At 51.5% G+C, this 27,520-nt stretch overlaps 1 protein-coding gene across 7 annotated transcripts in view; it reads left to right on the forward strand.

The window, feature by feature from the left end:
- The window catches only part of ACACB (acetyl-CoA carboxylase beta), a 110,226-nt gene that overhangs the window by 49,162 nt on the left and 33,544 nt on the right, over positions 1-27,520 (forward strand). For all 7 annotated transcript variants that reach the window (XM_019814654.3, XM_006938651.5, XM_003994858.6 and 4 more), the window contains 15 exons: positions 264-414; positions 512-615; positions 1,866-1,947; positions 4,304-4,449; positions 5,617-5,767; positions 7,855-7,989; positions 9,509-9,655; positions 10,978-11,166; positions 13,018-13,118; positions 15,744-15,832; positions 15,912-16,036; positions 20,080-20,193; positions 20,327-20,440; positions 21,309-21,398; positions 24,818-24,936. In XM_019814654.3, the coding sequence (XP_019670213.3) occupies positions 264-414; positions 512-615; positions 1,866-1,947; positions 4,304-4,449; positions 5,617-5,767; positions 7,855-7,989; positions 9,509-9,655; positions 10,978-11,166; positions 13,018-13,118; positions 15,744-15,832; positions 15,912-16,036; positions 20,080-20,193; positions 20,327-20,440; positions 21,309-21,398; positions 24,818-24,936 (1,857 nt within the window). The remainder of the gene's footprint in view (positions 1-263; positions 415-511; positions 616-1,865; positions 1,948-4,303; positions 4,450-5,616; positions 5,768-7,854; positions 7,990-9,508; positions 9,656-10,977; positions 11,167-13,017; positions 13,119-15,743; positions 15,833-15,911; positions 16,037-20,079; positions 20,194-20,326; positions 20,441-21,308; positions 21,399-24,817; positions 24,937-27,520) is intronic.

Consider the following 27,520-nt stretch of genomic DNA (forward strand, 5'->3'; position numbering starts at 1 on the left):
GTCTCACTTTAATCCTCAAGCACCCGTTGGAAGTCAGAGTTATCTCCCCATTCTCCAGATGAGGAAACTGAGGCCCAGAGCGGTTAAGCCACTTGCCCAAGATTGCCTGACCAGTAAATGCTGGAGCTGAGATTGACACCTGGGCCATTGGACTCAGGCCCCCCTCTCTCAACCGTGCTATTCTGGCTCTCTGAGAAGCACGCAGGAACTCTGTTGGCCGGTATATTAATTTGGAAAACAATCAATGTGCCTTTCCCCTCAAGGAACATGGTGGTGGCTTTGAAGGAGCTGTCCATCCGGGGCGACTTCAGGACCACCGTGGAGTATCTCATTAACCTGCTGGAGACCGAGCGTTTCCAGAACAATGACATCGACACAGGGTGGTTGGATCACCTCATCGCTGAGAAAGTGCAGGTGGGGGGGCTGCATGCTTCTCCCCTCGGGGTCGTGGAGCCCCCGGCTCCTCGTGGGCTCGGTCACCACCGACACTGAAGCGTGGAGTCTTTCCTAGGCTGAGAAGCCAGATATCATGCTTGGGGTGGTGTGTGGAGCCTTGAACGTGGCCGATGTGATGTTCAGAACCTGCATGACGGATTTCTTACACTCGCTGGAAAGGTAGGGCACGATGGTAATTGTTTTCCCCCTGTGGGATGCGCGTTAGTGGTGAGGAAGGCGATGACCAGCCCCCAGGCAGTTAGGGAATCCCTCCTCCTTGCTTGCCTCTGAAATTCCTCGCCTGAACCGAGTCTGCCCTGGAGGAGAGTCGCCGGGGATGGGATCCTCAAGGCAGCAGACAGAGGGGTGCTTATTCATGCTGACTTGTGCAAGCGACGTCATAATACTTGAGTTCAGAAAGAAGGTGGATTTGAGAAGCAAAGCAGGGTATAGGTCACCTCTGCAAATGTTCTTTCCGGTCCCTCGCCCGAATCAGACGGTGACTAGTGAAATGGAAGGGGCCAGGTCGCTCACTGTTAGAATGGGCCACGATTTCGCAGCTTCAGCACCCTTGATGTTTTGAGTTCTTTTTTTTTTTTTTTTAATGTTTGTTTATTTTTTGAGAGAGAGAGAGACAGAGTGCGTGCCCCGGAGGGGCAGAGAGTGAGGGAGACGCAGAATCTGAAGCAGGCTCCAGGCTCCAAGCTGCTGGCACAGAGCCCGATCCGGGGCTCAAACTCATGAACCGTGAGATCATGACCTGAGCTGAAGTCGGATGCTCGACTGACTGAGCCGCCCAGGCGCCCCTGAGCTGATTCATTTTTTACTGCGGATTCATTTTTTATTGCAAGGGCTGTCCTGTGCACTGTGGGAAGTTAGCAGCATCCCTGGCCCTCTATCCCCAGTGTCCTCCCACCCCCTCACTCCGCCAGAAGTCATGACAATCAAAGACATCTCTAGACATTGCCAAATGTCCTAGAGTAGAGGCTGAAGTCACCCCTCGTGGAGAAACATTGTGATAGGCAAATGAAACTACCAAAAAAAAAAAAAAAATTTAAAAAGAGAATAGATTTTAGCGCTTGGTTATCATGCTTTTGAACAGTAATAGAATCTCAGTGCGTGCACCCAGTTTCTTTCATAAGCAGGTGGCAGGATTCCCACATGGGGAGTTTTTCCAAGAACAAGCATTATGAATTTTGCTTCCTGGGAAGCCCTCTGGAAATTTCTCACCCTTGAGTAAGCGCTGTTTCCTTAAGTCCTGAGGAATGTCAGTTTCCTTGCCTTTTCATCAGTTTTAGCTTTTTTAGTACAGTCAGGTGGGTTGATGCTTAGGCAACGCAAAGAGCTGAGTGATTGGTTCGAATCCAGAGGACGGCTGCAGAGTTCTCGTTCATTCCCCTAGCCGACCGTGAGTCTGTCTTCTCTTTCAGGGGCCAGGTCCTTCCTGCCGCTTCTCTGCTGAACATCGTGGATGTGGAATTAATTTATGATGGCGTTAAGTACATTCTCAAGGTGAAGGCCCCGGGTTTCTCGGATGTCTCCAACACTCTGGAGGCTGGTGGGAGTTTTTATTTCTGCAGTGAGCCATGCCCAGAGTGGACTTGCTCATGCTTGGGTCCCGGGACGCCCCAGGCAGTCCTGTGATCTTGAAACCTAAGCCCTTTGGGTTTCAGAATGCACAGACTTGAGCGATAGGCACAAGGTACGACGGAGCATGTGTTAGCGTCCTGGGGCCACAGTAACAAAGTACTGTAAGCTGGTGGTTTCAGACAACAGAAAGGTTATGTCTCGCACTCCGGAGGCCCGAGTCTAAAATCCAGGTGTCCGCGGGGCCCTGGTTTCTCTGAAGTCTCCAGGAAAGAATCTGCTTCATGCCTTCCTAGCTTCTGATGGTTGTGGGTGGTCCTTGGTATTCCCCGGTCTACAGACTGTCACCCTGATGTATGCCCCTGGCTTCATATGACCGCCTTGCATGTGGGTATGTGTTCACAGTGTCTTCCTTCTGCACTGGGTCTCTTCTCAGAAAATCACCAGTCAGATCGCATTTAGGGCCCACCCTCCTCCGGTAGGACCTCTTTCAACTAATTACACCTGCAAAGACACTATTTCCAAATAAGGTTCACATTCTGAGGGGCCAGGAAGGACATGAATTTGGGGGGATGATATCCAGTCCAGTCCAGAGCATGAGCAGGACCTGTGCTGAGCTGGCATAGTGTGTGGGTCCCTTTCCACAGGGCTGGTGAGGCCAGCTCTGCACCGAAGGTCAATGTGTGGCTTTCTAATCTCTCCCTGGCCCACCTTCAGGGCTTTCCTGAAGGTTACTCGGGGTGGCTGTCCCTTCAGAAGTATCCAGTTACCCTTGCTGGGGCACCCGAGGTCAATTCAGCAGAGACTATCAGGGAGTCTCTGAGATGTGCAGTCACAGGGTCAGGCCCTCGTTCTGAGTCGGGGTGACCTGTAGGGCCAAAGTGTCCCCAAGAAGCTAAGGCGGCCTTTAGGGAGGGAAAAGATAACCGAACTTGAGTCAGCTTTTGAGGCAGAATATTTATCTTCTGTTATCTTATCTTTAAGATCACTCAGCACTTTACGCTTCCAGCTTTGGGGTTTTTCAGGTTTAGTTCAGCCAAACGAGCGTGTTATCCGTGCGGGCGTGCTTATAAAACCACTTTTTACCCGTCCGTGCTGCTTGGCTATTCTGGGGGCCCTGGTTCCCCCAGTGTGATTTTTACATATGGCACATGCTTATTGCATAAAAGTCAAAAATTTCAAACAAGCACAAAACATCAAAAGAGCAAGCCCTTCAGGTGCTGACTCCGGGAAGGCGATCCCTATTAACGTCTTAGCAAATCTCTTCAAAATTTTTTTCCCCTTAGGCATCGATTTTGCACATTGAGATCATGGTGCAAATACTGTTTTACTGCTTTGATATTATTACGGCATAATGTTTTCCCCTGTTAGTAACAAGGCTTCTTATATCAGGTTGTTGTCTCTAATGCTGTCCAGTAGAACTTTCCGTAGGAAGGCAGATGTTCTGTATCTGTGCTGTCCAGTATGGGGCCACCTGTATCTACTGAGTGCCGAGGAACTAAATTTTCCTTTTTTTTAAGTGAAATTAATTTACATGTAAATAGCCAGCCTAGCCAGGGGCGGCCATGTTGGACAGTGCTGGTCTAGAGTATTCCATTGCAAGGTCGTTAGATGGCTAGTTCTCAGTCTTCCTGTTGCCACGAATAGTGTTGCAATAGACATTCCTATACCTCTTAATACCTTTTGTGTCCACATGAATATTTTACGGGTCAAGGGCTCTTTAGGGTGTTCCGTGCTCTGAGAGAGAGCACTCACGTCGAACCGAGGGCTAGTATGTCCGGTTGAAGTACAGAGCTGAGGTCAGGGCCTGGCCACCTGTGCCTTTCTCGAGTGTCCCAAATGTCCGGTGTGCCCCCGGGCAGAGCCGGGTCTGAGGAGGACAGAGTCCTGGTCACTGCTGGAGTCTCCAGGACTGCCTCGCTCCCGGCGAGACCCCCACCGCATCTCTTTGCTACTCAGGGTGGCCCTGCTTGATGGGGCTGATGCTTGAAGACAGGAATCGGAAGGGCAAGCGATTGGTGGGGATGTGGCCAGGCTGGAACTCCGCCTGTAGCCAGTGGCCATCAGGCCACCCAGGGGACAAGTGTGGCACACTGACGCAGGCCCTCTGCAGCTCCAGCAGCGGCTCCCTGGGGGCGAATGAGGGCCGAGACTGGAGAGATTGCAAACGTCCACCGTGGCACTCCCACCGTGGACGCTAGCCCTTGCTCGTGGCACCCTGGCACCCAGGGACAAGCGGGCCTCCTGAATTCGGGCAGGGACACTGAGCCTGTCCCTACAGGTGGCCCGGCAATCTCTGACCATGTTCGTCCTCATCATGAACGGCTGTCACATCGAGATCGACGCCCACCGGCTGAATGACGGCGGGTTACTGCTGTCCTACAATGGCAACAGCTATACCACCTACATGAAAGAAGAGGTTGACAGGTACATGGCGGGGTGCACAGAGCCGCGGGTTGAAAATACAAAGCCAGCTGTGTGCCGCCCAAGAGTCTTCGATAAAGTACCGTTTCCAGTAAATTCTGGGGCCCGTGGAGAGGTTAATCTCTTGGCTGGAAATCCACCAACTGGCAGACATTTGGGGGGAGGCTCCCAGGACGCCCGTTTCTAGTGACACAGCGGGGTTCAGAGCCGGATGGGATGCGACTCCCAGCTCCGTGGCCTGCGAGGCGTGCGACGGTGTGTCAGCTGCCCCTTGTCTGAGCTGCGGTGCCCACACCGGGCTGAGCACAGGCTTGGAGGAGAAGCAGCCGTCCAGTTAGGGCAACGGCTCCTCGTACCAGGCACGGAGCTAGGTGCTGGGATGAGACCGTGGTCACGACCCATGGAGCTTGTTGGCGGATGTGACCCATTAAACAAGCAGAAGTGGCAGGAAAGGTCTCTGTGCACCTGAGTGGGTGAAATACAGCAAGGAGACCCAGGAAGCACGTAGCAGGGGGGCATCACGAGATAGACCCAAAGACCCTCCTATTCCGATGCAGCTGACCACACTGAGCTCATACAGTGAAATGCGGACCAGCCCTGACGAGCAGGCAGTACAGACCCCCTCTCCCGCTCCAGCCGAGGGGAGTCAGGCCCAGTGCCTGCGAAAGCTCCGCTTAGAGAGTTGTCTCCCTTCCCAACCTTCGAAGTTTTGGAAGAAGGCAGACTGGATTCGCCCCAGCCAGAGCACTATTTTATTACCTCTTTTTCAGCCATGTTCTGTCTGCCGAGAATGTTCAAGGTTATTATAGGCTCCCCCCAGGGGCATACTCTCCCCAGTTCGGTTATAAGGCGAAGACTTAACCATTGGTAACTATGTATCGAATAATATTGATTGCGTTCTCTGTGCCTGTTAGAATTCTATCAGTAAAAGGGACTTGTTTTCAGCCAGAAAAGGGTCACGCCTTTTGCTCACCTGCTTCATTCCCAGTTGTCTCTGCCGTAACCGTCAAAGGCTAGCGTTTGGGAAAGTTGGAATCCAACAGACCACGTGCAGGGTCATGCTCATGGCTGCCTCTAGGGAGGGGGAGATACCGTCCAAAGCCTGACTTGGGCATGCGCGGTGGATGGTCCTCCCCATCTACCCGCCTGCCCGCCCGTTCTCCCTCCCAGTTACCGTGTTACCATTGGCAACAAGACCTGTGTGTTTGAGAAGGAGAACGATCCCACGGTCCTGAGGTCCCCTTCGGCCGGGAAGCTAATACAGTACACGGTGGAGGACGGGGGCCACGTCGAGGCTGGGAGCAGCTACGCGGAGATGGAGGTGAGCACAGAGCCCGCCCCTGGGGTGAGGCTGCAGCCGGGTCTCCCCTCCCCCCACTCCCCAAGGGAGGACCAACCGCCATCATCCAGTCTACACCTCTCCCCTGGGCTGCCACCTGTTGACTCCTCAGAGAGCCAGTATGTGGGGTTCGGCCCAAATTCTCCGCAGTGTTCAAAGGGAAAACCTCCAAAATGTACACTCTGCAGGAACGCGTGAGAACTGATTTTTTTTTAAAGCTTATTTTTACTTATTTTGAGAGAAGGACGGGAGAACAAGTGAGAGAGGGACAGACAAGAAAGGGAGAGAGAGACTCCCAAGCAGGTTCCACGCTGCCAGCACAGAGCCCGATGCGGGGCTCAAACTCACGAACTGTGAGCTCATGACGTGAGCTGAAGTCAAGAGTCAGACGTCTAACTGACTGAGCCACCCAGGTGCCCCAAGAACTGATTAATAATAATGACGGTGATGACTTAACAAGCCGTGAGCCAACACTTATAAAGTGCTTGCCTGTGCCAGGTGCTACTGTGGGCATTTTACGTGTCTTTAATTACCTTCTGTAATCTTTCCGGCAACAGTCATAGGAGATGGGCACAGAGAGGATTCCCACTTGACACATGAAGAAACGGGCCCAGGCAGGCCGAGGAACTCACTCAGGGTCACGCGGAGCTAGCTAGGGTTCACACCTGGCCTCCATGCCACGCTGCCACGGTAAATAATACGATGATGGCAGTGAAAATGCGGCGGCTGTAGGAGGTGGTGCTTGCTGACCTCCCGCCATGTGCCAGGCTCCTCTTCTCGAGTAATCCTGGTTGCTCAAGAGGCCTGTGAGGCGTGGCTGTCTTCCATTTTATGGTTGAGGAGAGTGAGGCCCAGAGAGGGCAAGGCACCTGGTAGAGGTCACGGAGCGATGGGTGGGGTGGGGTGCTGGGCTCCAGCCCAGGTCTGTCTCGGGCGCCCAGGCTGTGAGCTGCTGACCTAAAGGGTCACAGTGCCGGCTGCCTGCAGCCCATGCCACGGTGGCAAAACTCGTCGTGTCTGTGTTGGCAGACCGTCAGGCCAGTCAAAGGGGCTGGTGACTGTGCTGGGAGCACGTTCTTCTTGCCACCGAGTGTTCCCCAGAGGGTTTTCTCACTGCCTTTAAGAAAGGAGCCGGTCACTAGGGGCGCCTGGGTGGCTCAGTCGGTTAAGCGTCCGACTTCAGCTCGGGTCACGACTTCAGCTCAGGTCACGATCTCGCGGTCCGTGAGTTCGAGCCCCGCGTCGGGCTCTGGGCTGATGGCTCAGAGCCTGGAGCCTGCTTCTGATTCTGTGTCTCCCTCTCTCTCTGCCCCTCCCCCATTCATGCTCTGTCTCTCTCTGTCTCAAAAATAAAACGTTAAAAAAAAACAATTAAAAAGAAAAAAAAAAAAAAGAAAGGAGCCGGTCACAAAATACACCATGTTTTCGGAATATGTCTGTTAATCCCCCCCAAAAAAATGATTTAACTGTATTTCTAAGAGAGAGGCTTTACATCACAAATAAAGATCAGTTTCTGGGGCACCCAGGTGGCTCAGTCGATTAAGCATCCAACTCTTGATTTTGGCTCAGGTCGTGATCTCATAGTTGGTAGGTTTGAGCCCCGCATCGGGTTTTGCGCTGGCAGTGTGGAGCCTGCTTGGGATTCTCTCTCTCTCTCTCTCTCTCTCTCTCTCTCTCTCTCTCTCTCTCCCTCTCCCTCTCTCCCTCTCTCTCTCTCTCTCTCTCTCTCTCAAAAGTAAGTAAATAAACTTAAAAGAAAAAAAAAGAAAAAAGAAATTAAAAAAAAGCAGTTTCCATGCCTGTAAAATGGGTACAATAAACACCTGCCTTCCCAGCTGCCTTTGCAGACGGAGATAATTCATGAACAGCACCGAGCCTAGCACACAGCAGGCTTCTGGCAAATACCAGTTCCCTCCATCCTTTACCCATGAACTCTGCTCAGGGAGTCGTTCTATTTAAATGACCAAGGACCTGCTCCAGAAAACCGGTTCTGGGGGACTCTAGCTGTCACACACGCACACACAGCCAGTCCTGGCGGGCTCATCTCGTCTCTTCCTTCTGCAAAACAGGTGATGAAGATGATCATGACCCTGAACGTGCAGGAAAGCGGCCGGGTGAAGTACATCAAGCGCGCGGGGGCCGTGCTGGAAGCAGGCTGTGTGGTGGCCAAGCTGGAGCTCGATGACCCTTCCAAAGTGCGCCCGGTACGTTGCACCCTGGCACAGCCGCCCTGGCTGGCTCTGCCCATTCAGGGAGCCGAGCTGGCTTGAGACTCCTGACTCTCGTCCTGCCCCTGTGGGCCCCCGGCAGCGGCATGACGGGGACAGAAGCCTGCCTGCCTCTGCTCCTACCCCTCCCATCAGCTCCGCATCTGGCTCAGGGTCAAACTCAGCTTCTTCCTACAAGACCCCAACTGAGTTGTGCCCCACTGGCTTTTTCTTCCCCCCCACTGTCTTCTCTGGCTTCACCCACTTTTCTTCTCCCCCTCATTTAATCGAACACGCCAGGATCTTCCACTTAGAACCTGCCCCCTTTGCCCAGAAGAACCTTCCCCCGGATGTTTTCAGTGCTTACCCTAACCCCCACCCCCACCCCCCGTGGTGAGGCCTTTCTGGACCACCTTTTAAAAATGTTTAATAGAGGGGCGCCTGGGTGGCGCAGTCGGTTAAGCGTCCGACTTCAGCCAGGTCACGATCTCGCGGTCCGTGAGTTCGAGCCCCGCGTCAGGCTCTGGGCTGATGGCTCAGAGCCTGGAGCCTGTTTCCGATTCTGTGTCTCCCTCTCTCCCTGCCCCTCCCCCGTTCATGCTCTGTCTCTCTCTGTCCCCAAAATAGATAAACGTTGAAAAAAAAATTAAAAAAAAATGTTTAATAGATTTTTTTAGTTTTATATTCACAGAAAATTTTGGCAAGATAGTACAGAGAGTTTCTATATACCTTGCACCCAGTTTTCCCCTTACCGTCTTATATTAGTGTCGCTCAGCTCCGTACGTGCAGGAAGAGGGACTGCCCTTGGCCCCCGCTGTGGGGGCCCAGCTGGAGAACCGGCCCCAGACTATGCAGAAGAAACCCTCTGGTTAATCGCAAAGGACAAGAGGAGCCCACAGGGGTGGGGCAGCGGAAGGGGCAGGAAGCTGAGGGTTCCAGGCCAGCAGAACAGCACGTCCCAAACCTCCTGGGCCCCAGGGCTGCCCGAAGTAGGCAGTCGGCGGACATTTGTAGAAGGAATGAGTAAATGAATGGGCGTGTGAGGTCAGGGTGAACCCTTGGGGGGAGCTTTTTGTTTTTGGGTTCTCCAAGGCTAAATGTTTGTGATTTACAAACAGCTGGGACATTGGCATGAGAGTTTCGTTCCGGTTTTCATCCGGCTAGGTGTTGATGTCTGGGATTGGATAAAGACGGAAAATAAATAGGGAAAATAGAGAGTCGTGATTAGAAAGCAAAGTGAAACAAAAGAACCTAATCTCCTCCAGAATCACCGGGGGCACCTGACAACGGATCACGGCATTTGCGATGGGGGAGATTTGGGAAGCCAGCATCGGGGTGTGAATGTAGCAATTGTGACTTTCCAGTACGATGTCTTCTGGGTTTTTTCGTTCTTTTTCCCTCAGGCTGCATCCTAATTATATTGCGTATTGGTAGATCTGCCTCGCCCCTCGTTTTTATCTTGTCTCCCTCAGGAGGCAGGTGTCCTTGACCTCTGGTTCTTGCTGTGTCTCATCAGGCCGAGCCATTCACAGGAGAGCTCCCTTCCCAGCAAACTCTGCCCATCGTCGGAGAGAAACTACACCAGGTTTTCCACAACGTCCTGGAAAACCTGACCAACGTCATGAATGGCTACTGCCTGCCAGAGCCCATTTTTAGCACCAAGGTAGGTCACGTGCGAAGGATAGGTATGTTGCCTGCACGCGTGTGCAGGTCTGTGAAGAGCCACGAGGGCTTAAACCATCAGATCCGAGGTCTTTGCTGAAGTAAGGAATGGAAAAACGGCTAGTCCTCCGTTTTTACAAAGGACCTCTTCTCAGGAACTTCCTCACTTCGACTGTAAACACGGGTGTACGTTTCTCTTTGCTTCCATACTGTTGCGAAAGCTGTATTGCTTTTTTGCGGTTCAGTTCGTTGCATCCCGGACAGTGTTCAAGCTGTGCGTGAGGAAAGGAGTCCACGCGGGTCCCCTTCTTAGAGAGCAAGGAAGGCGCTTTGGTCAGAGACACGCTCTGTTTGTTGTTCATCGTTCCAGGGGCCCGTTGCCTACTTACTCTGTAGAGAAACGAGTTTTCACACTTGCAGGCTTCTGTGCAAGACCCATGATGCTAAATTCATCATCACTGGTAATGACATCGTGTGTCACCTTCTATCTCTTAGTGGTGGTGACTGTGCGGTGGTATTTATGGCCAGTATGATATTATTTCCACCTTACAGGTAAGGAAACTGGGACGCAGAGAGGCTAAGAAACTTGTCCCGTTTCATCCGTGAAAAAGATCGGGTTGGACTTGAACACTGACCATCTGTCTTCAGGGTCTGTGCTCTTAACTCCCGTGCTGTGTTGTCTAATCGTGATCGCCATGAGGGCCACACTTCTTTAACCTTTGCACTTGCCAGTGTGTGCGTTCTTTCAGTTTTAAACCGCCCAGCCCCTGTGGTGGCAGCACTCTTATCCTTCTCACTCAGAGACTGTCAACATTTCGGCTGCTGGGACCCCTGGAAGCAGCCTCGTGTCGCTGTTAAGCATCTCGGGAGCTTGATGGCCCGAGTTTGCTTCTCACTAGCTGGGTGACTTTGGATAACTCAGTCAGCCTCTCTGTTTAAGGTTTCTCAACTATAAAATGGGAATAATGATTATCCCTACTTTGTAGGGTTATTTCTGAGGATCGGGTGGGAAGGTACAAATAAAAGTTTTAGCGCGGTGCCTGGCGCTGAGCAAGCGTCCTCGGATGTGAGCTCTTCGTGTGGCCTTGTGTAATATCCTCACGCCAGGCTGGCGGATGCATGGAGAGGGGAGTGCAGGGAAACTGAGTATTCCCCTTGTGGTCAGGGGGCCATTCCGCTCGGGACTGTTCTAGAGGCTGCTGCGTCTAGCTCTTGGGCTCCTCGAGTACAGGACCTGGGTGGTGCATGTCGGGTGCCTCGTGGAGGGTGGTGTTGCCCAAGGACCCGCAGGGCCTCAGGCTGACGCCGTGGTCCCCGCTTCAGCTGAAGGAGTGGGTGCAGAAACTCATGACGACCCTGCGGCACCCGTCCCTGCCGCTGCTGGAGCTGCAGGAGATCATGACCAGCGTGTCGGGCCGCATCCCCGCCCCCGTGGAGAAGTCGGTCCGCAGGGTGATGGCTCAGTATGCCAGCAACATCACCTCGGTGCTGTGCCAGTTCCCCAGCCAGCAGGTACGTGCCCCCTCCCCGGCCCCACCAGGGGACCCCCGGGTGCCACTCGGGAACTCAACTCCCGGCCACCGTGGCCTCTGATCGAGCACGCACGGTGTTGGGGGCTAACCCCACCATTTTCTCCAAAGCAACAACTGTTTAGATGAACACAGGGGCCTCACTCTATAGAACTCAGATTCAGAATAGGAGTGAGCGGTTGCTACAAATGCAGGGAGCATTTTCCACACCCGACCTGGCTGAAAGAGAGGCAGTTGTGGGTTTTTCTTGCAAGACTGTAGCTTTGACCTTCTTCCTCTGGTGTCTGTAAGGCGATCATCTTGGGGCTAGATGTGTATATATTTTTACGTAATGGGAAAGCCTTCCAGGGTCGTATAAAATATCTCTAATAATACTATGTTGGCCTGATTTTTTTTTTTTTTTTTTTTTTTGCTTTTATCAAGCATTTTAAAGGCAATTTGCTTTTGGAAGAACCTGCCCGTGTCTCGTTAGAAGGGATTCAGACCGTCACTGTTCCCCCACCCACATGTTCGTGATTTGGGGAGCTAGGGGTCAGCCACTCCAGAGGTTGGAATAGATCCCACCAAAAGGGATCTAATATGGATTTTATACTGGAACAGGCTGAGTGAAAGAAGCCACCAAAGATCACCTGTTGCATGATTCCATAGAAAAGGCAAATCCCTGGAGACAGAAAGTGGATTAGGGGTTGCCAGGGGATGGGGGAGGGGGATCCAGACATTTTTAAATGCTTATCGGGTTGCTTTCTGGGATGATGAAAATGCTCGCAAATTAGATAGTGGCAAATGGTTGCACAACTTTGAATAGACTGAGAAATGCTGAATTAGGTACATACTTTCAAGGCGGGGGAGAGAGGCGCCCGGTGGCTCATTCGGTTAAGCGTCCGGCTTCGGCTCAGGTCATGATCTTGTGGTTCGTGAGTTTGAGCCCCACGCCGAGCTCTGTGCTGACAGCTCAGAGCCTGGAGCCTGCTTTGGATTCTGTGTCTCCCTCTCTCTCTGCCCCTCCCCTGCTTGTGCTCTGTCTCTCAAAAATAAATAAATGTTAAAAAAAATAAAAAGAAAATGAATGGGAGACATACCGTGGTATGTGAATGATATCTCGACTGAAAAATAACCAAAACACAACTCTAAAGAACCCCAGTTGAGAAAAGTATGCATTTGGACCTTTTAGGAATTTGTGGTTAGTGTAGATTTTTTCATTAAAAACAATTTTTGTTGCCAAAAGCAGTATGCTAATACCAATAAATCTAGTTATAAAAACAAGACCCCCCCCCCCAGCACCTTCATTTTCCCTGGGGTTGAAAATTCCCTTCCCTTTTCCCAGACCACTCATATTTGTGGAGAAGAATAATACACGTGTCTTTACGGGATTGTTGTCATTTCTAAGCTCTTGAATTCCTCCAGCCACGTGTTGAGAGGGACAAACAGCTGGTGGCCAGAGAGCTTTGGAGCTGAAATTTTTGATTTTTAAAAATGTTTTTTAATGTTTATTCACTTTTGAGACAGAGAGGGAGAGAGGGAGGGAGGGAGGGTGAGCAGGGGAGGGACAGAGAGAGAGCGGGAGACACAGAATCCGAAGCAGGCTCCAGGCTCCGAGCTGTCAGCACAGAGCCCGACGTGGGGCTTGAACCCACGAACCGTGAGATCATGACCGGAGCTGAAGTCGGACGCTCAACTGACTGAGCCACGCAGGTGACCCAAGAAATTTTCGATTTTTGAATGAGCCTTGAATGGGTCCTCCATGGAATCCCACGGTGGGTCCTTCTGGTGACTTCTGGAGGTGACCGGATCGTATGGTGATGAGTGGTCAGACCTATCCTGTCTGCCCTTCTAGATAGCCACTATCCTGGACTGCCACGCGGCCACCCTGCAGCGGAAGGCTGACCGGGAGGTGTTCTTCATGAACACCCAGAGCATCGTGCAGCTGGTCCAGAGGTGAGTCCCGGGCCCCCCATGGGGTGTGGTTGTCACCACACGAACGTGACACTCTGGGGCTCTCTGAAGCTAAGACACAGCCCATGGGGTTACCTATTCCTAACCCTAGAAACTCCAAGCAAGACCCTTTTCTCCTGTGATCTCAGTTCACCAAGTTGTAAAATAGGACTTAAGACCCTTCACGCACTTTAAGTCATCCTGAGTTACAAGTGGATTAAGTTTTGTAAAGGGCTGATGACACATGGCACATACTTAGGGTATCTTTGACTATATGACAGTGGGAATACAGTGGTTTTGTTGGCTTTATAAAGGGCTATACGGATTATTGTCGTTTTGAAATCATTGCAGAGGAGAGATGATGAAGATTTTTTCGGCTATGTTTTGTTTTGAATGTTTATTTATTTTTGAGAGAGAGAGAGAGAGAGCACGCACGAGCAGGGGAGGGGCAGAGAGAGAGGGAGACACAGAATCCGAAGCGGGCTCCAGGCTCCGAGCTGTCAGCACAGAGTCCGATACGGGGCTCGAACTCACAAACCGTGAGAACATGACGTGAGCTGAAGTCAGATGCTGAACTGACTGAGCCACACAGGTGCCCCAAGAATTTGTATTTTGAGGAGCTATTGAGCAGCAAGAACTATTCTAATGACAGGAAGAATGGCCATGTTGTGTGAAAACTGTGTCGCAGGAAAGCTTTGCATGTAAGGACAGAATCCAAACGTTTTTAAACCGGAGGAGATTAAGTCTGTGCCCATTTACCACCTGCTGGAAACCACTGGAGGCACAGAGAGGTAGGACCCCGGGAGGCTGCCCCTCTCTTCAGGGAGCTCTTCGGCTCATGGGGACTCGGACAGCTCATAGAGGATCGACCTGACAAAGGGTATCTTTGGATCCCCCACAAGAAGAGAGTTTCACAGCCAAGCGCTAGGAGGGGAGACCCTCCCCCAGAACACTTTGACCGCTAACTTTAAACCCACCCTTTCGCTTCAGAGAAACACCTAGAAGAAAATGAACAAATGTTCAGTTAGCTAAATTCCCTAGCAGGTTTTTCTGTGTTAAAAATAAATAGCAAAGCTCTGTTTTTTTTTTTTTTTTTAATTTTATTTATTTATTTAGGTCATCTCTACACCCAACGTGGGGCTCACAACCCTGAGATCCAGAGTCATATGCTGTACCAGCTGAGTCAGCCAGGCACCCCTCAAAGCTCTGTTATATATATATATATATATATATATTTTTTTTTTAAATTACATTTGATTAAAAAAAAAAGGAAGGAAGAGAAAGAAAGAAAGAAAGAAAGAAAGAAAGAAAGAAAGAAAGAAAGAAAGAAAGAAAGAAAGAAGAAAGAAAAAGAAAGAAAAGAAAGGAAAATGGGGCCCCTGGGTGGCTCAGTCGGTTCAGTTCAGGTCATGATCTCATGGGTCTTGAGTTCAAGCCCCGTGTCGGGCTCTGTGCTGACAGCTTGAAGCCTGAGCCTGCTTTGGATTCTGTGTCTCCACCTCTCTCTCTCTCTCTCTCTCTCTCTCTCTCTGCCCCTCCCCGCTGGCACTCTCTCTGTCTCTCAAAAATAAACATCCAAAAAAAAAAAAAAACCACATTTGAATAAGTGCATGTTTTGGGTTCTTTCTTTTGTTGTCATTTAAGTGACCCTGGGGTTAAACTGGTCTCAACGCCCTTAAAACTCAGTGTCGCGTCTCTTAAGGAAGTCTGTTCCCTATGTGCAGAAATGATTTAGAAGAGAAAATGTTTTAGGGAACATCCAGGTTAAAATTTGTTTTTTTTAAATTTTTTTTAACGTTTATTTTTGAGACAGAGAGAGACAGAGCATGAACGGGGGAGGGGCAGAGAGAGAGGGAGACAGAATCTGAAACAGGCTCCAGGTTCTGGGCTGTCAGCACAGAGCCCGACACGGGGCTCGAACTCACAGACCGCGAGATCATAACCTGAGCCGAAGTCGGCCGCTTAACCGACTGAGCCACCCAGGCGCCCCTAAAATTTGGTTTTTAAAAGAGAAGTGAGGGGTGCCTGGATGCCTCATTTGGTTAAAGTGTCTAACCCTTGATCTCGGCTTGTCATGATCTCATGGTTTGTAGGTTCGAGCCCTGTGTTGGGCTCTGTGCAGAGTCTGCTTGGGATTCTCTCTCTCTCCTCTCTCTCCCTCTTTCCTGCTCTCTTTCTCTCTCTCAAAATAAACAGACATTTTAAAAAATAATAAAAGGGAAGTGAAATTTACATAAGGATCTATCGATCAATGTCTCTCAAGTTTCATTTACTTATTTTTCAAGCTGCCTTTATGCCCATGGTGGTCAGTCATTTTGGTTGTCAACTGTGCATGCAAGGCTGACCGTGTCTCTTCTCTCTGGGGATGGGCAGGTGCCATCCAAAGGCTCAGGCTTGGACTCTGGCTTGGGGTCAGAACTTGGGCAAGTCACTGCTGTCTTTGGCCTGCAGAGTCAGTGCGAATGAACCGACTCCCACGTCCCTCCCTGGCTTGAGGACTGGGGAGTGCAGCCTCCGGATATTTTATTACCGTTTTCCCCTTTTGGAAGTCCTAAAAGCCCCGGCTGTAGACCCAGGCACTCTGGGAAGTAGGGCTGATGGCTCAAGCAGCCTCCCCTGCCTCCCCAGGTACCGCAGCGGGACCCGCGGCTACATGAAGGCAGTGGTGTTGGATCTCCTGAGAAGATATTTACGCGTGGAACACCATTTCCAACAAGGCAAGTGTCGCCGCCAGCGCTGGTGACAAGCCCACAGGGTGGGGGGGCCCTGAGCCTCACCCCTGTTGTCTCCCTCTAGCTCACTACGACAAGTGTGTGATCAACCTCAGGGAGCAGCTGAAGCCAAACATGTCCCAGGTGCTGGACTGCATCTTTTCCCACGCGCAGGTGGCCAAGAAGAACCAGCTGGTGATCATGTTGATCGTAAGCAGGACGGGGCACCCTGTACCCACAGCGGGAGTAGCTCGGGGTCCACAGACATTCTGGAAAGGGCCGGGGTAGAAATATTTTAGCTTTTGCTGGCCGCGCAGCCTCTGTCCTGACCTTGTGCAACGTCAAGGCCTGCAAATGGACACGGCTGTGTCCCAATGAGACTTTGTTTATAAAACCACGCGGCGCGGGTGGGATGCAGCCGCCCCTGGGTGCAATCGCGACTGGCACTCACAGAGCGCCTCCTATGTGCCGGGCACTCCTCACGTGCTTTTCAAAAACCGGCTCGTTGACTTGAGCAAGCCCGGAAGGTGCGTACTGTGCTCACTCCCGCTCTGGCAGAGCACAAGGAGGTGAAGTCACTTTGCCAAGGGCACACAGCTGCTAAACGCAGAGCTGGGATTGGAACCCAGAGCCTGCCCCCCGCCCCCCGGAGTCTTGAGTTATTAGGGGCTATTGGATTCTGAGTCTGGTAGGACTTTGGGTTTGCCTTCTTGGAGAAGCACGGAATTTCTTCGTTCTTATTTCTCTTCCTACCAGATGGTAATTAGCATCCTTTATAGTTCGAGGTCTCTTCCCTTGATATGGTCTCTGACCCGACTCACTTGGAAAATGCAGGGTCAGCAGATACTAGGAGGTCTGGACTTGGTTTTAGCAAGAAGGCACCGACAGATTTTGTTTTTTCTTTTTTGTAAAGACAGTAAATGTTTTGGTCTTAAGAACCACGTAGCCCGTGTTGCAACAGTTCAGTTCTGCTGTTGTAGTGTGAAAGTAGCCATGGTCAGTGTATAAATGAATGTATAAACTTTATTTGTGGGGCACCTGGGTAGCGCAGTCCATTAAGCGTCTGACTTCGGCTCAGGTCATGATCTCACCGTTTGTGGGGTCGAGCCCCACATCGGGTTCTGTGCTGACAGCTCAGAGCCTGGAGCCTGCTTCGGATTCTGTGTCTCCCTCTCTCTATTTGCCCCTCCCCTGCTCACGCTGTCTCTCTCTCTCTCTCTCTCTCTTTCTTTCTCTCTCTCTCAAAAATAAATAAACGTTAAAACAAATTTTTAAAAACCCACTTTATTTACAAAAATGGGCGGTGGGCCAAATTTGGGCCTGGGCTTATAGGATAGTTAACACCCTGGCAAGATGGATTCAGAAATACTGATATTTTTGTAAAGAATCATTTTGAAATCTCCTAGTGCAGCATGAGGATCTCTTAATCCTAGCTGCACATGAGAACCTCCTGGGGCAGGTGTAGGGGGACTTTTAAAAAATACAGACACCCTGGCCTCACCCCTGGCCAGTTAAATCCGGCTTTCTGGGGATGTGGCCCAGGCATCAGTACTTTCTGAAAGCTTTCCCCGGTGCGAAACTTCCTCGTGGGCTGCGTATTATGTAATATTATCAGTTTAATGTTTAATTCCTTGGATGTTTCAATGGTTCTTTCGTTAGCTAGGAGACCTTTTTTCTCAAGGAGGTACATTTTTTTTTTTAATTTTTTTTTCAATGTTTTTTATTTATTTTTGGGACAGAGAGAGACAGAGCATGAACGGGGGAGGGGCAGAGAGAGAGGGAGACACAGAATCGGAAACAGGCTCCAGGCTCCGAGCCATCAGCCCAGAGCCTGACACGGGGCTCGAACTCACGGACCGCGAGATCGTGACCTGGCTGAAGTCGGACGCTTAACCGACTGCGCCACCCAGGCGCCCCCATTTTTTTTTTAACGTTTATTTATTTTGCAGGGAGGAGGGCAGAGAGAGAGGGAGAGAGAGAATCCCAAGCAGGGTCTGCATTATCAGGAGAGCCTGATGCAGGGCTCACGCTCATGAACTGTGAGATCGTGACCTGACCTGTAGTCCGATGCCCACCTGACTGAGCCACCCAGGCGCCCCACAAGGAGGTGTATTCTTACCGGGAGGGATCATGGGGTCTGTAACTGACTTTCACAAACGAAAGCGTGTGTGTGCACACACGTGTATGCATGCTAGAGAAAAAGCAGGTGTGGCCATGCGGTCAAAGTTGAGCAGCCGGTGGAACTGGATCATCATTATCGGGGTTTTCCATATACCGATCCTCATTTCTGGTGTAGTTTTGGCAATTCTTCCAAATTATGTTTGGAGGGAGAGCTTCCCAGTGTGCGGCCCATAAGTACAGGATTGGGAACTTAGGCCCGAAGGTCTGCCTGTCACGTATTACCGTCTCCTCGCCATTCGGAAGCCAGGGGTGAAAGCTCTGCATTATTCTGCTGTTTGCTACTCTCTGTGCACATACTGACTCTCTTCTGGGCGTGAAAGAGCTAAAAATTATGGACGTCAGAGGACAGTCTTGGCGGGGTGGCCCCCGGAGCAGAGAGCTAGGACACTTGCTCTCGGGGGCTTCTCAGTGACAGCGGCTGTAGATGTACCAGCTTGGTGGGGGGGATGTGTGAGATCCATTATTCTTTTGGCTCTCTTGGTTCTATTTATTGAAAATGTTTGCAAAGTTTCTACGTGATTTAGAGTTAATATTTTAGCACTGCACTGTAGAAACTGTAAAGAATGGAGGGAGGTATTTTATACTCCCTAGAGAAACCACCTAAAAATATTTATTGAAAGTGGTGAGTTCTTTGCATTTGATGGTATTTGGTGCCTAGGACACTTTCTGAAAGGACTTGTTAACTGCATGATTACTTTGAAATGAAATTTTCTGAGTCTTTAAGGGGCCTTCATGTCTTTCTTTTCTTTTTTTTTTTTAAGTTTACATTTTGAGAGAGAGAGAGAAAGAGCACACCAACAGGGGAGGGGCAGAAAGAGGGAAACAGGATCCGAAGCAGACTCCGCACTGACAGCAGGGAGCCCAACACGGGGCTCGATCTCACGAACCGCGAGATCATGACCTGAGCCAGAGTCTGACGCTCAACCAACCGGGGGGACTTGGTTGCTAAAACAGATCACTTACGGGGAGGGAGAGAAGGTTAAGAATAATCTCCTGTGCCGTTTCTTCAGCACGTGTGTTTGTGTCCAAGTGTGAAATGTTAATGCGTTAGAAACGTGCTGATCGTTCTGATCGTAGAAACAGAGCAGGCTCATTCTAATTAGGGAGATGCAGAGGCAGGAGTAGAAGAAAGGACCCATGGCCCCACCATCTGGTGACTTCTTGGAAAGCAGCCTGGGCTGCGGCAGGGGTGGGGGCGAGTTGCTGGGGCGTTGAGAGTCCCAGCAGTCAGTGATTTGCCTTCTGAGGGTGTTTAGGGAACATCCGCTCTGAGCCATTCCTAAGCCCTTCTTGTGTTCTGGGCATAAGGAGGAGATGTCCAGAGCAGGTGCACGCAGCCCTGGTCTCTAGCAAGCAGGTCCCTCATTCAGAAGCAGGAGGAGGGATGCACGTGGAATGATCACCCCTCTACTTCTTCTGCAACTCAGATCCTCCTTCCTGCTGGAAGCTGCCCTTGACCCCCCCCACACCCTGAACGCTCCCCGTGGGGACTCGCAGAGGGCGGCTTACCACACCCTCGCTAGAGCATCCCATGTGAACCTTACTTTTTGTTTGTACCCGGGCTCCATTTCCCCTCGTCCCTCCTGTCTGCACCTGTGAACCCCTTAAGTCAGGCAGCAATGTAGAGAGGAAAGTGAAGCCTCGGGGACAGAAGAGACCTGGCTTCAGATTGGCCCTGAGCCTCACTTTCCCCATCTGTAAAATGGGCATCGTAATGTAACTCCTCAGAGGGTTGGGAGAATCTGGGGAAATGAACGTAAAGGGTCTAGTTGCTCGCCTGGGACACATTAAATGCCTGATAATGGCCGCCTATTAATGGTGCTGTAGGTATAGAGACTTGGTTGTATTTTTCATGTTAGCAGGTGTGGAGGGCATGTCAGGGGTGAATGGGGGGCACATGGCGGACAGTGGTCAAGGGTATGATTATCAGGCTCTGCTGGGGATGTGCAGAGAGCTGAGCAGCTGTCTGGGTTGTTGGGGCGGCCACACGCCCCAGCTGTGGGTGAGGGCTGGGCGTGTTTCCTTCCGGTGGAGCCAAGCCGTTTGGATTTCTGTTTTTGTGTCCCTCAAAGGATGAGCTCTGTGGCCCAGACCCTTCCCTGTCGGAAGAGCTGACCTCCATCCTCAATGAGCTCACTCAGCTGAGCAAAAGCGAGCATTGCAAAGTGGCCCTCAGAGCGAGACAGGTAGGGTCCTGGGGAGCGTCCTTCCCGCCACGCACATCCCTCACCCTGCACGGCCCCTCTGCCGCCATCCCACGTCCTGATCCCAGGGCCTGGCCCTTGGCTTACCCCAGCCCTCTGTCCCCTCCCCCTGCAGATCCTGATCGCCTCCCACCTCCCGTCCTACGAGCTGAGGCACAACCAGGTGGAGTCCATTTTCCTGTCCGCCATCGACATGTATGGCCACCAGTTCTGCCCGGAAAACCTCAAGGTGAGGCCGCTTCCTCCCATCCACCTGCCACAGAGCTCACACTGTGGCCCAAGTCTGGCCTGGGGGAGGTGGGCTCCCCGTGCCCTCCGTGTGCGGGCACCTGCCTTCAGAGCACGGTTGCAGGTACCAGTGGTTCCGTCCAATGTGGCCAGGGCTGCCCGACGGGACCTCGGGGAGCCCGAGAGAGGTTCAGTCCTGCAGGATGGACAGAGAGTATCAGGCAGCAAGGCTCCCCCCCCCCCCACCCCCCGAGGTACAATTGTATTTTATTTGATTTTATCGAATTTTATTTATTTATTTATTTATTTATTTATTTATTTATTTATTTATTCATTCATAAATGTTTACTTATTTACTTTTGAGAGAGAGGGGGAGGTGGGGAGGGGCAGAGAGAGAGAGGGAGAGAGAATCCCAAGCAGGGTCCACGCTATCAGCACAGAGCCCGACACGGGGCTCGAACTCACGAGCTGCGAGATCATGACCTGAGCCAAAATCAAGAGGGAGATTCTTAACTGACGGAGCCATCCAGGCGCCCCACCCCCCCACCCCGGGTGCAGTTTTAAACACTCAGATGTGATGGAGCTTACTAGGAAACCAGGAACACTCACACGGCTGAGTTAAGGCTTCATCTTTTGGGTTCCCCGAGCCCCCAACTTTGGATCATTTGCGGGCCTCCAGGTACCCCCTCCGCATCTGGAACGGGAAGCCCCAGGTGTAATCCCCCCAGAACTGCTCCCACTTTCAGGTCCACGGGCCTGGAGCACGGACAGAAACCACCGCCGGCTTCCCCTCCCTGCTCCCACCCCTCCACTCATCTTGGTGAAAACTTGGTAACAGTTGCCTTTTCTTCCCTCTTCCCATCCTGTAGAAATTAATACTGTCAGAGACGACCATATTCGACGTCCTGCCCACTTTCTTCTACCACACTAACAAGGTCGTTTGCATGGCGTCCCTGGAGGTAAGTAGGAGGGAGGACCTAGTAACAGCACCCGTAGCAAACATGCCGGTCCTGACATCCACCGCCCACCTGCTGTGCGCCTGAGCCCGGGCCACGCGCCTCGCGAACGGGACCTTATCCTTCTCTCCACAGGGTAGGTACTGTTACCTGCCCATCTCACAGAGAAGGGCGTTGAGGCTCAGAGAGGTGGAGCGTCTGGCCCGAGGTCCCCCGGCTGGGGAGTGGCACAACCAGGTTCTCACGAGGTCTCTGACCAGGGCACTTGCTGGTAACCCCCGTTTTCTCAGGTGCCGGTCCGGCCTCCTCCAGGCAGGGCACGTTGAAATGCTAACCATCAAGAGCCAAGGCGCCTCCTGCAGACTCTCTGATTCCCTGCGTTACATACCTTTGGAAGACTTGTCTGCTTGAGCCATAGAGCAGGAAGGAGCCTAGGTGACAATTTAAGGCGACCTCCCTGTCACCGGTCCCGATGGGGCAGACAAGGCAGTGACCAGCAGCAAAACTCTCCGATCTTGGAGTCTTGGTCCCCTGTGGTCCCCACTCCCTCTTCTGCCACCTTTTAGACCCCACGGGTCACCCATCCTGGTGCTAGAACGTTGACTGGGTCTCCATGGAGACCGTTTGGGGCTTTTGCGTATGCGATGGCCCCAGACTCTCCTGGGCCTGCAGCCTTTACCTCCTCCCTGGTTTCAGCTCAAAGAATCCTTCTCAGGTCTCCCTGTTTCCGGCAGTGAGGCCACGTAGCTCTCTTAAGTGCCTTTCTTTCCCCCCCCTTTCCAATTTTCACTTATGTTGAGACCCACCGTGTGCCAGCCTCTGGGGAAACAGCAGGGGAACAGCCCCGGTCTCTGCCCTAACGGAGCTTCTCTCTGGCTGGGGAGATACACACACGCACACACACACACACACACACACACACACACACACACGCACTAAATACAACGGGCATGCTGAGAATCGGACAGCAGAGTCTAACCTCACCGGGAGGTTCGGCTCAGACTCGGATGAGAAAGTGATGTGAAAGCAGGCAGCTAAGGAGCAAGTCAGAATTGGTGGGAAGAAGCACAGAGGTTCCAGTCAGGGGGACCAATCTGTGCAGAGTCCCGAGCTGTGTGACCTGTGGCCCGTTGCTTTCCTTTGCTGGACATTTAGGTTCTCCTGCTGTAGCGGGGGCAATAATACCTACCTCACGGGGTTATTGGAAGATAAATGAGTAAGCACTGGCAGGAAGCACTTGGTCCTCATTATCCAGTCACCTGTCCTATTGGGGGGGGGGTGTCCTCTGTCAGGTGGAAAGCAGCCCCCACCTTTGCTTTTCGGTGCGCTAAATCCCGTTTTTTTCTGTCTGAGAATTTTCCACAGCTCTTTGAGCATTCTTTCACTTTGTCCGGCAGGTTTATTGAACACAATCCCGCCTCTTCTCCCTGACTCAAGAGGCGCACCTTGAATATTACATTGTTACTTGGTCTCTTGAGATGTGGAGAGTTTTGGGGCGCCTGGGTGGCACAGTCGGTTAGGCGTCCGACTTCAGCCAGGTCACGATCTCGCGGTCCATGAGTTCGAGCCCTGCGTCAGGCTCTGGGCTGATGGCTCGGAGCCTGGAGCCTGTTTCCGTTTCTGTGTCTCCCTCTCTCTCTGCCCCTCGCCCGTTCATGCTCTGTCTCTCTCTGTCCCAAAAATAAATAAACGTTGAAAAAAAAATTAAAAAAAAAAAAAAAAAGAGATGTGGAGAGTTTTGGTCCTGCTAAAATGTGTGGGTGTCCCCCAGACCAGCCCCGGGTTCAATGATTCACCGGGAAGAACCGCAGGGCTCAGCAGATAGGCGTGCTCATGGCTGTGAATTGTTACAGCGAAAGGACACAGCGTGTGGGGGTGAAGTGTGTGGGGGAAGCCAAGTGAAAGCTTCCAGTGGGTCCTGTAGGCACTTTTTTTTTTAATGTTTATTTTTGTGAGAGAGAGGCAGAGCGTGAGCGGGGGAGGAGCAGAGAGAGAGGGAGACGCGGGATCCGAAGCAGGCTCCAGGCTCCGAGCTGTCAGCACAGAGCCAGACGCGGGGCTCGAACCCACGAACCCACAAACTGTGAGATCATGACCTGAGCTGAAGTTGGATGCTCAACTGACTGAGCCGCCCAGGCGCCCTTCCTGTAGGCACTTTTAATTCCTCAAGCAATGACTTATGACATGTTTGAAATGAGGCTCGGAGACTCCGTGCCTGGGGGTTTTATTGGGGGTTGGTCCTAGCATGTAACTAAATTCCGAACTCCGAGAAAGAAAGCATATGTTCAACATAAAAGCATCGTATAGCTTGGGTGCCATGAACCATTCTTATCAGGGAATAGTGGGAGCCCTCCCAGATCCAAGGCTCCTGATGCTGGCCAAGGGCCTTTCGAAGGATAGCAGTTAGGCCTGCTATGTTGACTTACTGCACACTTCTTACATTCCCTATTCAGTTAAAAAAACCTCCCACTGTCTAAACTCTAGAACTGTGCTATCCAATATGGCAGCCACTGGTGACATCTGGCTAACGAGCACTGGAAACATAGCTTGTCTGAGTTGAGCTGTGCTCTAAGTATAAAGTGCACCCTGGATTCCAAAGACTTTGTGTGGAGAAAGAATTTCAAATACATCAATACTTTTTCTGCTGATTACCTATGGAGATGACATTACGTTAGGTATTGGGGATGAAACGAAGTCTATTATTAAACATTTTCACCTGCTGCCTTTTTTTTTAAGTGGCTACTAGAAAATTTGAAGTTAAAATTGCACACGTGGCTGTGTTACATTTCTCCTGGATGGCGCACTCTAGAGTAGGAGTTGGAAGTGATAGCCTGTGGGCCACATGTGGCCCACTGCCTGATTTTATAAATAAAGGTTTATTGGAACACAGCCACGCCCATTCATTTACATATCATCCTTGGCTGCTTCCAGGCTGGGACAACAGAATTGATTAGTTGTGACAGAGACGATGTATCCTCCATCTGTCCCCCAAAGTCCAAAATATTTACTCCCTAGGGGTACCTGGGTGGCTCCGTCGGTTGAGCATCCGACTCTTAACTTCAGCTCGTGTCATGATCTCGAGGTTTGTGAGCTGGAGCCCCGCATTGGGCTCTGCGCTGAAGGCTCGGAGCTTGGTTGGGAATCTCTCTCTCTCTCTCTCTCTCTCTCTCTCTCTCTCTCTCTCTGCCCCGCTCGGCGTGCGCGCACACTCTCTCTCAACATGAACAAAAATAGGTAAATAAAACACATATTTACTATCGAGCCCTTTGCAAAGAAGGTAACCTTGTAAAGAGTGAGCAGACTCTCTCTCTGCTACTTCGTAGGGCTCATTTAGAAAGGGTTTCTGGTATCGCTCCAGCCTGAGTTTTCTCTGGTCTGGAGGGCCCTCTGCGAGAATGTCTTCTGTGCCTCTGCTCCGTTAGGTTTACGTGCGAAGGGGCTACATCGCCTATGAGTTAAACAGCTTGCAGCACCGGCAGCTCCCAGATGGCACCTGCGTGGTAGAATTCCAGTTCATGCTGCCCTCCTCCCACCCAAACCGGTATGGAGTGGGGCACACCTGGGGGGGGGAGGGGTGGTGGGTGTTTCTTTGCTCCCTGGCCACCATAGTCCTGTCTCTGGAGGGATCCAGCGAGTATGTCTGGGGAGGGACCTCAGGAACGCCACTTCCCCACCGTGGGATCTCCCTACGTCTCTGTTCTCTCATCTGCAAAAGGAGATAATCCAATGCCTGCCCCATGCACCTGTACTTCCCAGTGTGGAAGCCACTACCCCTGTGTGGGCTCTTTAAATTAAATCGAGTGAGATTCAATGACACATTCAGCTCCTCGGGCCTACCTGCTGCATTTAAAGTGCCCCATAGCCACATGTGGTTTGTGGCTGCCACGTGGGATATTGCGGTTCTAGAACATTCCATCACCGCAGAACGTTCGCTCCGGTGGCGCGCTCCTAGATCATTATGGGGAATAAGTGAGATAAGGCCCACATGGCTTTTAGGGGCGTGCCTGGCATGCAGAAAGCTGTTGGTGAGCATTAGTGATCCCTGTGATGGTTATCGCTATACCATTGGTCGGGCACCGTGAACTTCCACACCCTGTTTCATTCAGCCCTCACCATCTGTTGGCCAAAACTGTGTTCCTATCTCCATTTAGGCCCTGGGGCCTCCCCTTGGTATATGCCCAGCTGTACGCAGGGTAGGGATTCGAGCCACATGCCTCACTCCAGAGTGCTCTCCGCAGCGCCCGACGGACCTCTGGAGCCACCAGCCGGGGCCGGTGTTGGCCTGTCTGGATCCCCACGATGTGCTCAGTTGGGGACATCCTGGTGTGCCTCTGCTGTTCCCTCATCATGTCTTTTTTTAATCCATCTTATTTCAGGACCCAAAGTACCGTTCTGGTCAGGTAGAATGTGTCACCTTCCGCTAAAGCAATCACTCTCCCTACAGTGTGGAGAGTTCTCTTTCCCTCTTCCCTCGCCCCTCTGTGTCTGGTTCTCCTGGGGCTCCCCGCAGGCTTTGCTTGTGGCTAGGAGGACGGTCTCATCATGACTGGGGCGTTGAGTTAACCAGATCTTGGGTCCGTGTGGGCAATAGCGTTCATGATTTCTTTTTTTTTCCTCCCAAGTCTTTATTTAAATTCAAGTCACGTGTAGTTTAGTATTGGTTTCAGTGATTCATCACTTACATACAATACCCAGTGCTCACCACGACAAGTGCCCTCCTTAATGCCCATCACCCATCTAGCCCATCCCCCTGCCACCTCCCTCCATCAACCTTCAGTTCTCCATAGTCAAGAGTCTCTTATGGTTTGCCTCCTTCTCTGCTTTTGTCTTATTTTTCCTTCCCTGCCCCATGTCCATCTGTTTGATTTCTTAAATTCCACGTATGAATGAAATCATATTGTATTTGTGTTCCTCTGACTGCTATATTTCGCTTAGCATAATACCCTCTAACTCCATCCACAACGTTGCGAATGGCAAGATTTCATTCTTTTTCGTTTCTGGGTAATATTCCAGTGTGTGTGGGGGGGTGGGGGGGTGGGAGCGGGGTATATTTGGATCTCTTGGGATTTCAAAATCTATGTTTTTCTTTCCATTGCCTTTAAGAATAAGGGTGTTGCTTTGGTTTTTTTGAAAAACAATTTTTAAGTTTATTTTGAGAGAGAGCGCATGAGTTGGGTAGGAGCAGAGAGAGAGAGGGAGAGAGAGAGAATCCCAAGCAGGCTCTGTACTGTCAGTGCAGAGCCCAACGTGGGGCTCGAACTCACAAACTGTGAGATCATGACCTGAGTCGAAATCACGAGTCGGATGCTTAACTGACTGAGCCACCCAGATGCCCCAGGTGTTGCTCTGTTATGGGTGAAGGAGAGAAGTACTTCTCCATGAGGCACCTTCTTTCATATTTATCGTTTATTTTTACCCTTCCTATTTCCAAAAAAAAAAAAAAAATGGGGGGAGATGATGGTATTTTCCCCGATTGAGAGAAAAGGGGATAAAGTGCTTGTGGCCCTGGCATCGTTTCGGGGACAGCGGGAGGCACGGTGAAAGGGCTTTGGAAACTCTGTGCCCGTGAGGAGGCATTCTGTTCTTTGCCTTAAGAGTCCCACCCAGTTAGGAAAGGAGGGCTGCTTTCCTAAAGCCTGTGAATCAGTCGCACCTTGTTCCTTAGGAGGAACCGACATATAAATCTGGGTTATTCGTTGTGACCACCAGTGTGGTCACGGGGTCCTATTTTTTTTTAACGTTTATTCTTTAGAGAGACAGAGCATGGGTGGGGGAGGGACAGAGAGAGAGGGAGACTCAGAATCTGAAGCAGGCTCCAGGCTCCGAGCTGTCAGCACAGAGCCCGACGCGGGGCTCGAACCCACAAACCGCGAGATCATGACCTGAGCTGAAGTGGGAGGCGTAACCGACTGAGCCACCCAGGCGCCCCATACAGGCTCCTGTTTTGACCCGCACAGACACTGAGGCCTCTGGAGGGGGTTCCCTGACCCTCTCAGCTCCTTGTTGTGGCTGTTGGCTGGGAGCACAGGAAGCTTGCTCTGGGCTGGTGGCTTCAGGGCACACTCTGCCTGCTTCCCCCCCCTCCCCGTCCCCACCAAGCCCTGCTTCTCAGGGCCTTCGGGAAG

This window comes from Felis catus, chromosome D3 (genome assembly GCF_018350175.1).
Source record: "Felis catus isolate Fca126 chromosome D3, F.catus_Fca126_mat1.0, whole genome shotgun sequence".
Taxonomy (NCBI): domain Eukaryota; kingdom Metazoa; phylum Chordata; class Mammalia; order Carnivora; family Felidae; genus Felis; species Felis catus.